This window comes from Quercus lobata, chromosome 3, assembly GCF_001633185.2.
Source record: "Quercus lobata isolate SW786 chromosome 3, ValleyOak3.0 Primary Assembly, whole genome shotgun sequence".
Taxonomy (NCBI): domain Eukaryota; kingdom Viridiplantae; phylum Streptophyta; class Magnoliopsida; order Fagales; family Fagaceae; genus Quercus; species Quercus lobata.
In genome coordinates this window covers 69,954,170-69,971,740 of record NC_044906.1, presented here as the reverse complement: position 1 = coordinate 69,971,740, position 17,571 = coordinate 69,954,170, and the positions used below count along the sequence as shown (strand labels likewise).

At 34.7% G+C, this 17,571-nt stretch overlaps 1 protein-coding gene across 2 annotated transcripts; it reads left to right on the top strand.

Annotated features, from left to right (window-relative positions):
• Nucleotides 1-7,811: 7,811 nt before the first annotated feature.
• On the top strand, nt 7,812-13,491 carry LOC115978809 (probable WRKY transcription factor 3). 2 transcript variants are annotated; one of them, XM_031100682.1, is made up of 4 exons: nt 7,812-8,500; nt 11,006-11,706; nt 11,802-11,960; nt 12,828-13,491. In XM_031100682.1, the coding sequence occupies exons 1-4, from the start codon at nt 7,955-7,957 to the stop codon at nt 13,108-13,110; spliced, it is 1,689 nt and encodes a 562-aa protein (XP_030956542.1). In that variant the 5' UTR covers nt 7,812-7,954; the 3' UTR covers nt 13,111-13,491. The 2 variants fall into 2 exon arrangements, with proteins under 2 accessions (XP_030956542.1, XP_030956543.1); XM_031100683.1 differs by having other exon boundaries at nt 8,411-8,500; nt 10,971-11,706.
• The last annotated feature ends 4,080 nt before the right edge of the window (nt 13,492-17,571 follow it).

Genomic DNA, 17,571 nt, shown 5'->3' with positions numbered 1-17,571 from the left:
GATGACCACATTTTGGGATGGTTAATGACAAATGCTAACAGATTGTAATATTCGATAGTGTAAATTATAAGTTTCATAGTTAAGGGATCCATACCAAAGGGGTTAAAAAGTATTGTAGCCTTAAAAAAATTCTAACTTTTGCTATGATACTTAGACACTAAAAACTCACACTTTTTCCCTCCATCTTATGTAAAATAAGTCTACAAATTTGAGTGTTTGATATTTTATAAGAACGAGAAGAAAAGATGAAGATCACAGGCATCATTTTAGTCAATTCATAATTGTTAACTTTTTGGATGAAGCTTAATATATGTAGACTAAAATTTTCTCCTTTTTACATTGGATAATAATTCAGTGTTTATACAAAATCATATTTTTTTTTTTCATTTTCAAAGTATCTACATAAAAAGAAAAGTTAAGCACATCTTCAAAAGGAGAGCCATTGAATTGAATTGGAGCCTATCATTTTATGAGGGGTCAAAGAAACCCGTGAGATTTTTGACATTGTCTAAATTCCACCATTCTTATAAGGTTGGATTTGATTTTATAGGTTTCTTTTTATCAATTTATCAAGATATCAATGAGTTTTTTTCAATCTTCTTAAATCTCTCATTAAAAGTTTAAAGACATGTGAGTTAACCAACAACTCACAAGTTTATGATAAACAAATTAAGTATTATTTTCATGGTCACGTGTAATTGAGTACCTAATTATCATGCTGTACTTCTATTAATGATTTTCACATGAAACACGTTTTATGGAGTACCATTGGTTTTGATTGGTAAAGTAACTCAGAGACTATCTTATCTTCTATGGAGGTCAAGATGTCATGATCAAAGTTATAAATATTAATGTTGATCGTTTGAATTTGTTAACTCAAACGAAATATTATATACATACCAATTTGGAATTATTGTTATGATTTATGAATATGCTAATAAACTCAAAACAACTTCATTTAACCTATTATTATATGAAGAATGGATTTATAACATCTTGTTTTAAAGTCAAAGCATATCAATTTTACCAAACTAATCTTTAAATTTGAAAAATTTTGAGCTTGACATTTTTTATTACCCTCCAATCACTTGAAAGAACGTGGGCTCACCTTATGGTTAGACTACATAAATTAAGCAAGAAAGGGAAATTGATGATGCACAAGGCCAAAAAATTAGAGTAAGACAAAATTTTATCAATAATGAACAATCTTATGTCCCTTTTTTAAGAATTTGTTAAGCCCATGGCCTAGAAGCTTATGTTACTGTTCAAGACTTTTTATCTCCCTCTCTTGTTTTTACTGGTATTTTCAATGTTCAAACAGGCACTATGGTTGAAGATTGAACTAGATAACAAATTAGATGATGTTTGTTTGTTTTTTTTTGTTTGTTTTGAGGGGGATTACATGATGTTTGTTAGTGTATATTGTTGGGAGATTAACACCTCGGAACCTTAAATCGAATAGTTTATGATACTTAAATAACATATAGGGACATCATTTAATTCAAATGTTCTCTCTTTAACAAGTGGCATTGGAGCCCATTGTAGTGTGTGGCAAGATGTTTAAGGTCTCTTTCGCAAATGGAGGAATGATGAGTCCCTTTCATAGTTGGAGTAAGGACGAGACACACATACTTGGAGCCCTCATAAATATGAATCACACGAAGCAAGCTCATAAAGCCCATACAAATAATCTTGTTAGAAAAATGCCCCACAAATGAGTATTACCAATGGTTCTAATAATGGTGCAGTGTGAAGTTCCCATGGACATGAACGTGCAAGTTGGTTTCCATTGATAAGCATGTGGGATTAATACATGGTCCCTACGAATGGCTTATGAAAGGCTCATGAATGAAGTGATGACGATGGAAAAAGGCCATAGGCAAGGGGAGCTAGTAGGAATTGTTAGAGGCTAGAGGAAAAAACTCACACATGAGGGATAAATTGTTAAGTATACACATGTATGTGAAGGCTCACATTGAATAATAATGAAAAGAGAGAGTGATTAATATAGTTATATAACATAGTTAGACCCAAACTCATAAACTTAAGTTTTTGAGTTAAGTAGTGTCCCTAATCTTAATATTATATTAACTACTCAATTTATCCTACTAGAGTTTAACCCCACTTTAGGTTTTTTACAATGCACTCGTATGTCTTCCTATTTAAAGGCGTTGTACTGTTTATTCTCAAGAAATACAATATAATTATTTCATAATTCTAACAATGTTAATAAAATACACTTTTTGTATTCAACTTTATACTTTACCAAGCACAATTTTTTCTTTATAAAATAACCATAGTTTAAATAGGAAAAAAAAGAAAAGAAAAGAGAGAGAGAGAGAGAGAGAGGAAGCAAACACACAATATACTACAATGGATGAAATATAAAGTGGAATATGGAAGTGAAATAAATGATTTCTATTCGTTATAAAACATGTTAGATGCCTTCTTTTAAAGCCAATTTTGGCACATTCAATTCATGGACTTGGCAAAGTGTGTTTATCTTAATCTAACCATGGGGATTATGTTTTGAAGGAATATGAGGAGGAATGTGGTTTGAAGTTTTTTATTTTTATTTTTTTTTTAGAAAATGGTTTGAAGGAAATTGAGGCAAATACAACATTGTGTATACACATGTTTAAAATTCACGTCTCAAATTAATCATGATTCTACAAATGTTTTCCTTGTTGAATGACATGTGTCTCAAGGTCATATGAGACACTTGTCATTTTGATCACTAACATATCCCTTAAACCCTCACCTATAAATGATCTGAGGCATTTTCACATCTCATTGAAAATAGGCAAAACAAGGTAGGTCAAGAAAAGTAAACCAAATCATTCCATGTGTGATCAACCCAACAACTCAACAACGTTATTTGACTGCATCTAATATTTCCCCATTTTCCCTTTTGGTCTCAGTAGCTTTCATGTGTCTTATCATTTCACTTAAGATTTTCCTCTCATATGAAGCAATGATGGGAAAACTTAACGTTATATAGTCAGTAACCAAATAGAAAAATATAAATACTTTTTCTTTTTAGTCAAATTCATACAATTTATAAACAACTCAATTCATTTACGATTCTAGTGATTAAACGAATTGTTGTGATCGGTTATTTTTGTTGTCTTGCCACATGTTGTGTTTAGATGAGCTTAGTTCTTAGTTCTTAGATCCAAGTTCAAGATGGTGACTCGGGCATACTCACATCAACACTTGTTGTTGTTGGTGATAGACTGATACCTGGTGGTGAACTGGTAATGTGGTATGTCTAGGAAATTTTCACAAATAAATTTCTCACAAATTAAATGTTAAATGTAAAACCTACTAATGGCCACAACTTACCCATCTTGGTGTTATTATTTTTGCATGAGCCACTTATATTGGCCTAAGGAAAATAACAAAACATTTATGGACTGGGCTGAAGGGTAGGGGTACAGGGTTCGGATAGCAGTAGGATTTTTTTTTTTTTTTTTAATTTTTTTTTATTGGCTCAAGTTAACGGGTGCCTACATTTATGAATTGACCATTTTATATAAATTTTAATACTACTGAAAAATATATAAAATTGAATTTTCTGTAAAGAGGTTTTAAAAATATTTTTTAAATCAATGGGCATCTATTAACACGTTTGGAACACTTCAAATCAATAAAAATAAATGGGTTCTAATTAATTTAACTGGTAAAGTCTCGAATGATTAAATAAGAGATTTGGGATTCAATTCTCGTTAAACTAAAAGTTGATTGGTGTCTTAGTCTGATGATAAAGAACTATCGTCATGCAGACGTCATAGGTTGAAATTTTCTAAAAAAAAATATAAAATAATAAAAAGAAATAAATACAATTATGGAGCCTCATGCCCCCTTTACCTAAGTTGATAAAGGGCTGACTTATTGGACAGATTCATAATTAAGTTTCAATTAACTTAATTTGTAAAGTCTCTAATGATTGAATAAAAGATTTAGGGTCTCTACTTACACCAAAACTGATTATTGTATTTGTCTGATAATAAAAAACTATCATCCGAAATAAACGTCAAAAAGTCGCTCAAAGACAAAAAAATAAGTTGAAACTTTATCTCTCTCTATTGTCTTCCTTGGCCCACACAAGGACTATGTGACCCAACGTGCACAGCACGAACACTGCAGGTTGCCATCAATGGACAACCGAACACTTATATTGCAATTACCACTTGGGGTCGACAGGCGACAGCTACATACCCCAATGACACAAATATATATTAGTATTAAACTCAATTTAAAAATTAAGTATTTTCTCCAAAAAAAAAAAAATTAAGTATAGTCCTTTACCATGATGTCCTTGCATATTATGCACCTTGCTAATCATTTAAATCACTAAAATAGTAAAATGTGTAACATTGTGAGGGTGGTTTTGGGCTAGACACCAAAAGTGTCGGTGTAAAGGCACCACGTTGGCATTGTCTTCTTCTTTAAAGAGATACATACATTGTGTGCTTGCTATTTTGCCGACGATGATACGATACAATTTTCATCAAAGCTTGCCTTTACTTTTTATTTGTTTGGTACTGTTTTTTTGGCAGCTTATTTAGGATGGTCCTAGTCCTAGTCACACCCAAATCTTGGTCCTATTTTGTTGCCACTTTCCCAAGGCCACCATATGACTTTGGATACTCACATTAATCTTTTATGTAATATTTTTGTTTTGGGTTAAAATGTACTTTACATAATATATATGGGGAGATCATTCACTTGAAAATTATATTTTATACATTTGACTGTTAAAAAGCATTCATATTAATCAGTGTATAATTATGTAAATTTACAAATTTGTTATAGTAATTACGTAAATTTACACTGACACTATTCATTTTGCATTTAGTTTTTTATTCTTTCTTGGGTTTTGCTAAAGAGTGGGTGGTGATTGTTGTGCGTGAAGAAAGAGAAACAATTAAAAAGCGTCAAGAGAAATTGATATTTTAATTAAATGTAATGTAAAATAGATAATCTGATATATGGAGTTTTAAAAAGTGAGTATGTAAAATAAACAAAGTAAATTTTTATGCTAAAATAGACATGAATTTTTACACAAACTGATGCGAATACTCTACTAAGAGTTATGACAATGTTAACATGTTCATTCCATTTATCTGCTACATTCTTATAGACACGACTTAAGTCGTGTACTCCTGTAAACTGGACTCGATCAATAGGATGCTTACACGTATCTAACACTTGTTATATGTTTGTATTCTATTATGTCCATTACACAAGATCGCTAGACCTAAGACTTGCTCCATTCTTATTGTCAACCTACTATTAAATGATATCGTATAGTATTTTTCTAAAATTTTCAACAACTAAAAAACACCTTAAAAAAAATGAAGGATTCGTGTACTAGACCTAGTGGTCCAATCTTATGAGGTTATTACTTGTTTAGCACATCCTTCCATCATAGGAAAACGACATTGCTCACTCAAAATCCTCACCCCTCGATCTAACTTCTTGATTAGTCTATTTAAATAGTGTTACTTGATTTTTATTTTTTTTTTTATTTTTTTTTTGGTACACGAAATGTGAGAAAGATCCTTTATATTTCTGTCCAAATAATATTTGTCGTATCCCTATTTTTTTATTATTAAAACACGATATATATATATTTTCCCCATGTATATTCACAAAGACATTTTGATTATGTCCACTATGCCTTTAGTCATGGCACGAGTTTTGGCTTTTATAGTTTGCCCAACAATGACAAAAAAATAGTTCACCAGATATTTTGTGGTCCTTTGAGTTCTGACATGTGCGAACTTTGTGATTGTGATTGTTTAATATAAGGGTATTGAGCTCCATACTTATATAATTAACACTTCTTTTTTTTGCTAAACATATAATTAAATGTTCTATTTTGGAATGAAGCACAAATTTTTATTCATTAAACTCAACATGTCTTTTATATAGTAATTGATTTGTCCTTGAGATCTGCTCCTCTACCAGCAACCATGTTTGTTGAAAGGGTTTTGAAATTTTGCTTACAAAAAATTTGCTGGATATGAATATTTTTAAGTAGTTCTTGTTTATTGTGAAATGTTACCTTCACAAATTTTTGTTTTTAAAAACATTGGTAAAATTTGATTTTCTTAGTTAATACTAACCCATATTGATATAGCTTCACTTCATCTAACACTTGCTTAGCTTGATCATATTTTTAATAGATACAGTTCTTTTTCTTTTTCTTTTTTTTTTGAGAAACCATACAGTTCAATTTGGAAAGGTCAAGAAAAAGCAAGAATGACTTCAGCTTGATTTACCCAAAAAAACAATCAACCCGTATATTAATCATGTTCCTAGAATCATGCCTACATTTACAGTCGTTGTCTCTTATAAACTATGACAGCAAAGACTCAAAATTTGATGCCCTATAAAATTCTTCACTTCTTTATCATAAAATGATTTGAATACATCAAACCAAGGTACGCATTGAGATTTAAATAAATAAATAAATAAACTCTACTAGTTACTAGAACAAATAGTAATTAGTTACTTAAGAATAGGAGGATTAGCAATTGACACCATACCAATGTGCCTCATATCACCTTTTTTTTTTTTTTTTGGCATTTGTCCATTGTCCATTGTCCACAAAAAGAAAAACCATATCCTTAATAGGTGAATGTTTATGCTTAGTAGTCTCAAATAAGGCGTGCAGGCCTGCCTCTTTTTTGAGTAGGTTATTCACTACCGACGAGAAGAAAATGCTAGATCAAGAAAAGGGAGTACTACAAGCCCTTTGCCCCACGCATCAAACTAGCTCACATGGTCCACCCACTTTGTTTTAGAATTAGAAAAAAAAAAAAAAAAAAGTACGACAAAACTTAGATAAAACACTTTAAATGGCACACGTAATATTCTCTCGTTAAATTCAATTGTGTGATTAGATTAACCAATAATATTTAAAAAAAGATAGCATTGTTTGCGTAAGTTTTGCCCCAAAAAGTAATATCTTAAAATCTCAGAGGATCTTAATCCAAAAGAGAGGGAGTTAAAGTATTTAGAAAATATGCTTTTTATAAATTTTATTCGTACACATTTAAAAGCAAACAAGGCTGGTTACCTAAAATTACACACTTCCATAAGATATTCAAATAATTACAAGATTGAATTTTTACTCATCTACTTTCCTCACTTTGTGACTTTTAGCTATAAAGAAAACAATAAATCAATAATAATAAAAAGAGTAATATTATAGTCACAAACTATTTTACAATATTTTTACAAAATATTAATGCGACCAACATCTTATTGGTTTTCATCTAGACCCACCCTTAATATCACTTTTTCATTTACTAATAATTACTCACTATATCAACAGTTTGTAAAATATTTTGTAAAATAATTTGTATCTCTAACATTATTCATTAAAAAACAAAAACAAAAACAAAAACAAATCTCAAACAATAGGCAAAGGGTGACAACTCACAAGCTATTATAACCATTTAAAAAAATAATAATACAACTAATATAGTGTATATATATATTATAACTTGCCCAACAATTTTTTGCCACATCATAGACTTCATCACCAATAAACTCACCAGCTTCGTGCTGCCATACCATTTCTACACATGGCAATTTCACATCAACTTTCCCTTCCCATAAAGTCTCCGAGGACTAATCCGTCATTTCACTCACTCCTTTTTTATTTTTTATTTTATTTTTTCCTTCTAGTAAGTCCATTTGTTAAATAACCAATTAGATTGAAACTATTTTTTTTTAAAAAAAAAAAAAAATTATAAAAGGGCATTTTTTTTTTCCGTATCTGCGGCGTGGACTTTTTGCTGAAATTCAGATCCAAAAAAGCAAAGAACTTTTTCCCCAAAAAAAAAAAAAAAAACACAGACACATATGATATGATAGAGTTCTGAGATTTTAAAGTTGTTGTTGTTTGAGGTTGTTTATTTTTGTTGGAAAAAATCAAATGGGAGAGAGAGAAGAAGAGCCACCACTACCGTCAACGACGTCGTTTTCTTCTTCTTCTTCATCTTTACCATTAAAACTAACGGCGTCTTCTTCTTCTTCGTTACGCCCCACGATAACTCTTCCGCCGCGAACTTCGATGGAAACGTTATTCAACGGCGGCGGCGGCGGCGGTGGTGGCGGCGGGAATAGTAGTGGGTCGGGTTTAGGCCTTAGTGGGCTGGGCTTTAGCCCGGGGCCCATGACTCTTGTTTCCAGCTTTTTTAACGACAACGATGACTGCAAGTCTTTCTCTCAGCTCCTCGCCGGAGCTATGACTTCTCCGGCCGCTCAGCGGCAGAGTTTGCCGCCTCCTATGGCTGTTGAAGATGCTGGAGGTGGTGGTGGCGGTGGAAAAGACGATGACAAGTCCTTCTCCGGCGGCGGTGGAGAGGAAGAGTTCCGGTTTCAGCAGAACCGGCCGACGGGTTTGGCGATATCGCCGTCGTCGATTTTCACAGTTCCGCCGGGACTCAGCCCCGCTGGCTTCCTTGACTCGCCGGGTCAGGTATTCTCAGTGTTTTTGGGTTTTTTTTTTTTTTGGCTTGTGGCAGTTTGTGTAATTTAGTTAACTTTCGTTGGGTACTTTGGGAAAGTTATTTGGTTTTGTAGAAATGGTTTTTGTTGTTCTTTGTACTTTTTTAGTATGTTTGTTACTTTTTCCTGTTTGTTTGCCGAGAAAATTTGAACTTCTTGGAATTTGATATCTTGGGAAATGGATTGGATTTTTATTATTATTATTATTATATATTATTGTCTAGGATAATCAATTCGTTAATCAGTTCATAAAATCCTATCCATTCATAATTAAATGAATGGTTCAGATTTTGTCACATCATCAACATCTTAAATTGGAAAATCAAAATAGTGGTATAATAATCAAATTTTGTTTAAATAATTATGAGATGGAAAAATCTGAACCCTTTAAAATAAAGGGTAAAAGCTTGGGTTCAATGCTCTTGTGCGCTGGGCCTGACACGATGTGAACAGGTCTACATCGTATCGGGTCCAATGCATTGGAGCACTGAACTCAAGTTATTTCCTTATTAAAACTATGAATAGTTAGGAGTAGAGTTTACCTGAATTTGCTAGAGGAAAATGGAAGGAATCCAAAAATAGTTAGTTTTTGTGACCATTTTTTAATTGAGTCAGTCCGACAATTTTTGGTCCATTGTGTTGATCGAAATCACTTTGTAGCTGGCCCTATTCTAGCTCTAATACCTTGACAAGTTGTAGAAGAAGATGAGAGAGAGAGAGAGAGAGAGAGAGAGAGAGAGAGAGAATTTAGAAGGAATTGAATTAAAGCTCAGCTTTTACCCAAAAAAAGAAAAAGAAAACTCAGAATTAATTGCTTCAGAGGCTCAAAAGACCTATTTATACACAAAAGTCTATGAACTGATTGAACTAATCCTATAATTGATTAACCTAACTAATTATCTAAAATATTCTCTAGACTCTAATAATCTCAGGTGCATAACTGAAACAGTTATTACCTATTGCCTAAACACCTTTAGCACATGCTGCTAACTTAAGCACTTTTAACTCGTGCTGTAAAACAGTTACACTGATTGAAATCAGGACTGAAATGCACTGCAATGTATAAATCTAACAGATGTTGGAGTCATATTTCCATGTCCAAATTAAAATTGGATTATTTTGTTTTTGCTTCATATGCATACGTGACATTGTAATGGGGGTCTCTAATATGTCCTTGAAATCCTAATTTTGCTACTTTACCATAGCCTTTCATTCTGTGCAAAGATCCTATTGAAGGTGTACATCGGAGGATTTGATATGGAATCTGAATAGAATTTGAATTCTTAGGTAATAAACATGTTCATTAATTTAGTGAATGGTATAAATTTTTTTTTCAACTCCCAAGATAAGCACTCCAACTTAAGTTGACGAGACTAACTTCCAATATATTCTACTGATATTTGAGACTACGAGTGATAGTTAGGCTTATATTGATTTTGCTTTCTAAGGATTAAGATATTTTCTTTAGAATCATCAATGCCTAACCCTTACCAAAAAAGAACAACATATGAATTTAAATGAATGTTTGTGAAGTTATTCATGGGTAAGAGGTTTGTATGGTTTATATTAAGGGTCTAGTTTATTTTAGGAAACTTTTTATGGGAAATTGAAAAAGATGTTAAAAAAAGTTAGTCACTTTTTCATTTTTCCATAAAAAGTTTCCTAAAATGGTTTATTAATGTATGCCTAAGGGCATACATTAGTAAAACCCTTATATTAATGCATTTTGAATAAGGATAAATCTATTTTTCTTAAAAATAAAAAATAAAAACTTTTTCATGATGAAGCCTTTTAATTTGTTGTATAAAGAACCGGCATGGATATGGTATAAAGGTACAACATGATACAGATATAATGATACTGCAATTTTGGAAATATCGAGGATATGTTCTTATAGGGACCCATTAATTAATTAATATATAATTTTTAAAGCATGTATTCTGCTAATTTTTAGTTTAAAAGATAAATGAAGATCAAAAGGAATAAAAATTGCCACTGGCTGCTTGTGTAACTCATCAATAAAAAAGGCATAAGATAATCAAGCTAATTTAAAATTTATAAATTTAAAAAGAACACATGGCCCATGATCCATGCCTGATATTTGTAGAAATTTGAAGGTTTTTATCTGTCTAAAATACTGGATCTTGTATTCTACTTTTGGATTCCTTCTTTCTTTTTGTCCTTTAGAAAGTTCACTTTTCATCCCCAAATGTAGTCATCCCATATCCAAGCATATCCTAAGCTGTATCCCAACTTTATTGTGGAAAAAAAAGGAGAATTTTCTTATTTTTTGATACCTATCCAATACACCTCCATACCAGATACATTTCAAATACAAGTTCCTTTGGCCATTTTGAAGTATGTGCTTCTTAGATTGTGCTTTATAACCTCTGATCATTCCAAATATATTACTATTTAGAAGTCAAAACTCATTCTCGTAGTGGCTTCTTATTTTTGTGATTCATGAGACGAGTAGGGACCCTTTGGGATGACACACCAGCAAGCTCTGGCTCAAGTCACAGCTCAGGCTGCCCAAGCTCATACCCATGTGCATATTCAAGCTGATTATTCATCTTCAGTATCAGCAGCACCTGCTACATCATTAACACAGCTTCCAGCCTTTACTACCACTACAACTGCACATCAGCAGGTGCCACCCTCGATACCAGACTCTGGTGTTGTGAATCAATCATCTGATTTCTCTCATTTTGATCAGAGATCCCAACCTTCTGCATTTGCTGTTGATAAGCCTGCTGACGATGGCTACAACTGGCGGAAATATGGGCAGAAGCAAGTGAAAGGTAGTGAATTTCCTCGAAGCTATTACAAATGCACATTTTTAGGTTGTCCCGTCAAGAAAAAGGTTGAGCGCTCTCTTGATGGCCAAGTAACTGAAATAATTTACAAGGGGCAGCACAACCATCAACCACCTCAAAAGCGTGCAAAAGATACTGGAAATTCTAATCAGGGAAATCCAGACTTTGCTAGCCAAGTTCAAAGTGGGAATTTGAACAAATTGAAAGAAGGGACAGGTCTTTATTTAATGTCAAAGAAGGATCAGGAATCGAGCCAAGCTACACCTGAACACTTATCTGGTACAAGTGACAGCGAGGAAGTGGGTGATGCTGAAACTGGAGTAGATGAAAAAGATGAAGATGAACCTGAAGCAAAGAGACAGTAAGTCTAACTCTCTTTAAAAATCTAAATATCGATCTGCTTCTGCCTAACTGGCAATTGTTTTAATTTCTAAAAGATCTTTGTTCCTTGTGCAGGAGTACAGAGGTCAGGGTTTCAGAGCCAGCTTCTTCACATAGGACTGTCACAGAGCCTAGGATCATTGTGCAGACAACTAGTGAAGTGGATCTTTTAGATGATGGGTATAGGTGGCGCAAATATGGACAGAAAGTTGTCAAAGGAAATCCTTATCCAAGGTAATATTACTTATCTTATCTTTAATTGCTATCTCTTGATAGAACTCTAGTGTTTGCTGATTCTAAGATCTGTGCACACCATCCTTCTGAAGATGATTATAAATTGATAATATAGATGTTCTGTTAAAAATTGTCAGTGAGAAAAAAATGGTTTTTATAATTTATTCAAGCTTTCAGCCACCCCCTAACACTTCCGAGCCACAAGTTTATATCACTGTGCCTCTCTTTCATCAACTCTTATGATTGCTTTCTTAAAAAAAAAATAGGTAGAGAGAGAAGGAATATGTGGGACTGCCAGTGGTAGGAAGGGGAGAAGAGAGGGAGTTAGGGGCGGTTGGGGGTGGGGGAGGGAGAGATCTTATGATTGCTTTCTTAAACTCCACTCCCTAACATTTCAGAACTCTTAGCCATAAATTTATATTACTGTTATTATTCATGCTTGTTTGGTGTGCGTGTGCGTGTGTGTGTGTTGAGGATCCATAGCCAACCCAAAAATTTTTGGGAGTTGAGAATAAGGCTTGATTATTGTTGTGTACGCTTGGGTATTTATTCTTGGCCCATTTGAGTTTAATCCCCATTGATGTATGTGTAAACTGCAAACTATGTGCATCACCTCATCCTAAGGGACTCAGATCAATGTCTCAACCAAATCATTTACCTAAATAGGTAGGAAAACAACAATTTGGATTCTTCTAGAGTATGTTGTTTTTGTTTCATGAGAGCTCTTTAGTTGCTTTTTTGTATTATGTTGATGTGAAGTGTGTTTCTGTTGTACCTAATTAATTTATCCTTAATGATTGTGTTATTTCTTTGCTGCCTGGATTGTTTATCCAGAAATTCCTCATGCATCTTTTTTCTGATCTGCAGAAGCTATTATAAATGCACAACCGTAGGATGCAATGTCCGCAAACACGTTGAGAGGGCTTCATCAGATCCTAAAGCTGTCATTACAACATATGAGGGCAAACATAATCATGACATACCAGCTGCTAAAACTAGCAGCCACAACACAGCCAACAGCATTGCATCACAGTCAAAACCAGACAAAGTTCTGCCTGAGAAGCATTCCTTAATTAACAATATGGGTCTTGGGAACAATGAACAACAGCCTATAGCACGTTTACGATTGAAAGAAGAACAGATAACTTAGTTTTTCTCGTGAACATGGAGAGCAGTGGGCAACAAATAACATGAAATTTTGCCACTCTCAGGCAAAAGCTGTAAGTTATCTTTTATTAGATCTGATTTTTCACACATTGAGGCCATAATTTTGATGAAGGCCCACCTTTCCAACTGCCATATAGAAAGAGAGGATAATGGAAAGAAGAAGGAGAAATCGGTTGAAGACAAGACTAGCTTGGGTTGAGGCTGTAATTGTTGTATGTAAACTAGTGTAAGCAGCAGTATTCTATTGCGATTCTATATTTCCGTGCATTCTTTTGTACATGAAAATATAAGTATTTTCCTTCCATATAGTTGACTGTGCATTATTGATATTTTAATGAATGAACGTTCAAGGATTTTTTTCCCTCTTTGATTTTTTAAAATTTTGGTGTGTGTCCTTAAATTTGTTCTGCTTCCTGTTTGTTGTGAGTTTGTAGGACTGTTTGGTGTTCCCTTTGATCTACATGATCTCCAATCTTTTCATTTCTAAATTGATTGGATAAGATGAAATTGTAGAATAGTTAATGGAGTGCAGTGCACAGAGGACTTATAAGACGGATTTTGCAATATGTTTTTCTTCATCTCCTCCCAGCTTAATTTCAGGCAACAAGGTGAGTCCCTGCAGCAGCATAATCTTGCATATCTTTTACCATACGATGCACAAATCTTATTTTTGGGCTGATTCAATGATCAACAGGAGGCCAAGCTTCATCACATTTAACCAATAGGAAATCCTTGGATGTTACAATTAACTATATCTCTTTGCAATTGTCTGAATATGAATTTTTTTTTTTTTTTAATTGTCATTATTTCATTTATGGTATATGGCACTTGCATCATATGAGACCTTAAGCTGGTGAGGGAAGAGATGATAGTAAAATATGTGATGCACGGTCTGTTAACAAGGAGGTGGTATTATTATTATTACTGATCGGAAATGCACATGATCCGTTGGAAAATGTAATATAATTATTTTATAATAATATAATATAAAATTTGTAGGTTAAATAGTGCATGTGTTATTTAATTTTCAATTTTTGTAAGTTTGGAACATATAATGTATTTTGCATTTAGCAACAATACATAGTGATATATATATATATATATATATATGAAAAATGTAATTTAATAAAAAAAATTGAATTACATAATTATAATATTGTTATATATAAATGGAGAAGACATTATTAAAGGATTTAAAAAAAAAAAAAAAAATACCATAATCGGTTTACTAATTTGAAATATCAAATATATATTTATTTATATATTTATATATTTTTTTTAAGTTCACCCACATTCCATATTAAAGTAAGTTTAAATTATTGTTTAGAATTGTAGATTTTTTTTTTTTCTTTTTTCTTTTTAAATGTAAGTGTGGGGGGTAACAGATCGGAGAGCCCATACCAATATATATGTTGGGTCAAGGGCTCAGTCCAAGGAAGAACCCCTCCTCAATCATGGGAAGAACCCCTCCTCGGTCAAGGGTTGCCGAGGACAAAGGGAACAGCCTACTACTGAGAGTGACACTCTGGGTCATTCCATGGAATAGGATAAATACTAGAACAGAAAAGGATAACGGGAAAAATGGAAATATCTAAGGAAAAGCTGCCATTGTTGCATTAAGTGTTTTGTACCTAGTAGAACCATACTTTTCAGCCTTTACAACCATTCCCAACAACTTTGAAGAGGGGCTGATGGGACAAGGATCAGCACTATGAATCTGAATCTACACGTGAACGTTGAGGAAAGGAGAGAAGCTAGTATAAAATGGTGGGCAAGAGGCAATCTAAAAGGAAGGGGGGGGGGGGGGGGGCGACCTCCCAAGAAGGACTAAAAAAGAACTCGGATTGTGCCGAGGACCAACCTTCTTAGATAAATTTAGTTCATCTCTGCTTGATTGTCAAAAAACACCATATTAACTGTTGGCCATACACTAAAACCTAGCTCTTTGACCCACTCTCTACAAATTTATTGTATTGGGTTCACTGGTCCAAGATGTCATACATCTTGGGCTTGGGCTGCAAAACGTGACCTTACAATTGGTGTTGTCTGTGGGAAGAGCTTGTGCGTTAGTAAGTGCAACGATTAATCATGGTAGGATCAAGCTCCTATCAGCAAAAGTCCCTCGAGGAGACCATTTTGGCGGTGGTGCATGCTACACAAAAGCTTCCCCATCATTTCCAAGAACACACAATTGTTGTCGTGACTCAGCTTTCGCTCAGGTCTACACTTCGGAATACTGATTACGCGGGGAGGATTGCTGAATGGGGCACAGTTTTAGGGGCTTCCGACATCAAGTGTATGACCTGTACACTTGTTAAGGGGCTAGTTCTCGCAGATCTAGTAGCACGATTCGCCGAATTACCATTGGAAAAAGAAGCCGAGAACCAAAGCTTGGGTGGAAAATCGGTTGGCACAATTTCCCTGCAAAAACTTCTATTTTGAAGCGGTTAAACAGAACCTTAGCTATATCGGGTCCTCGGACTTCCTGCTTTGGGAAAATTAACACACACTAGAGTCTTTTGAAGCGGTTAAACAAAACCTTAACTATGTCGGGTCCTCGGACCTCCTGTTTTGGGAAAATTAACACGTACCAAAGTTTTTTGAAGCGGTTAAACAGAACATTAGCTATGTCGGGTCCTCGAACCTTCTGTTTTGGGGAAATTAACACGCACCAGAGTCTTTTGAAGTGGTTAAACAGAACCTTAGCTATGTCGGGTCCTCGGACCTCCTGCTTTGGGGAAATTAACACGCACCAGAGTCTTTGAAGAGATTAAACAGAACCTTAGTTATGTCGAGTCCTCGGACCTCTTGCTTTGGGGAAATTAACACCCACCAGAATCTTTTGAAGTGGTTAAACAGAACCTTAGCTATGTCGGGTCTTCGGACCTCCTGCTTTGGGAAAATTAACACGCACCGGAATCTTTTAAAGCGGTTAAACAGAACCTTAGCTATGTCGGGTCCTCGAACCTCCTGCTTTGGGGAAATTAACACGCACCAGAGTCTTTTGAAGAGATTAAACAAAACCTTAGCTATGTCAGGTCCTCGGACCTCCTGCTTTGGGGAAATTATCACGCACCGGAATCTTTTGAAGCGGTTAAACAGAACCTTAGCTATGTCGGGTCCTCGGACCTCCTGCTTTGGGGAAATTAACACGCACCAGAATCTTTTGAAGCGGTTAAACTGAACCTTAGCTATGTCGGGTCCTCGGACCTCCTGCTTTGGGAAAATTAACACGCATCGGAATCTTTGGAAGCGCTTGAACAGAACCTTAGCTATGTCGAGTCCTTGGACCTCCTGCTTTGGGGAAATTAACACACGCCAGAGTCTTTTGAAGTGATTAAACAGAACTTTAGCTATGTCGGGTCCTCGGACCTCCTACTTTGGGGAAATTAACACGCACTAGCAACTTTCTAAGTGTTTAAGCTAAATTCAATTATGCCTCAGTCTTCGAGCCAGACGCTTAAGGGAAGTTAACGCTATAACATCATCGTGAATGTCAAAGAGAACCTTAGTACCTGATGATCCCTTCGGACCGCTTACTTTAAATTACATGCCCTTTGGCGGTTGCGCTATTCGCAATGTAGAGCACACAGTTATTTTCCTGATTAGTCCTATATAGTTAACTTATTTAAAGTTAACGGTTGGGTGCCCGTCAGTTTTGATAAATTCAGGGTGACAACTTTTTACCATCAACAACATCAATTCTAAATACTATTCGAAAGAAAAAATACCAACACACCCATTCATAAAACAATTATTGCAAAAAAGGAAAAGTTCAAAAAGTAAAATAAAATCATCTTTTTATTAGATAAAGAAGAAGTACATTGTACATAAAAGGGCTTAGGCAAGCTTGTTTCAAAAGCTAACTATAAAAAGCAGTCCATGGGAACGATAAATCCACAATCTTGTCCTAGTAGCAATCAAGCAAGTATGGATGGTACCGGCGATAAGACAGAAAAAGAAGCAGAGACGCCAGATCCACAATCTTGCTTTAGCAGCAATTGAACAAGTATTGCTCTAGCAGCAATCGAGCAAGTATGGAGGGTATCGGCGATGAGAAAAAAGAAGAAGCGGAGATGCCAGATCTACAATCTTGCTCTAGCAGCAATCGAGCAAGTATGGATGGTACCAGCGATGAGAAATCCAATTCCGCGCACACGTGACACATGGCGCTGGGTGAAATCCAAATTTTGTCATACCAAAAATATGATGCGTTCTACACCTGCTTCGGATTTTGGCTGAAGGAAGAGAGACTTCCTTCTTGCCCAGTTGAAAGGAAGAAATGTCTTTGACCTCTGCTTCCCTTGCCTTAACTGTGTCATCCTGAATCTTGGCGACGCCCTTGGCTTCTGAAAAGGGTTTGGTTCCCTCACCCTCACCTTTATCCTTGGCCATTTCACTCCCTAAACCTCAACCACCACCTTGGTGGGGCTTTTAGGAACGT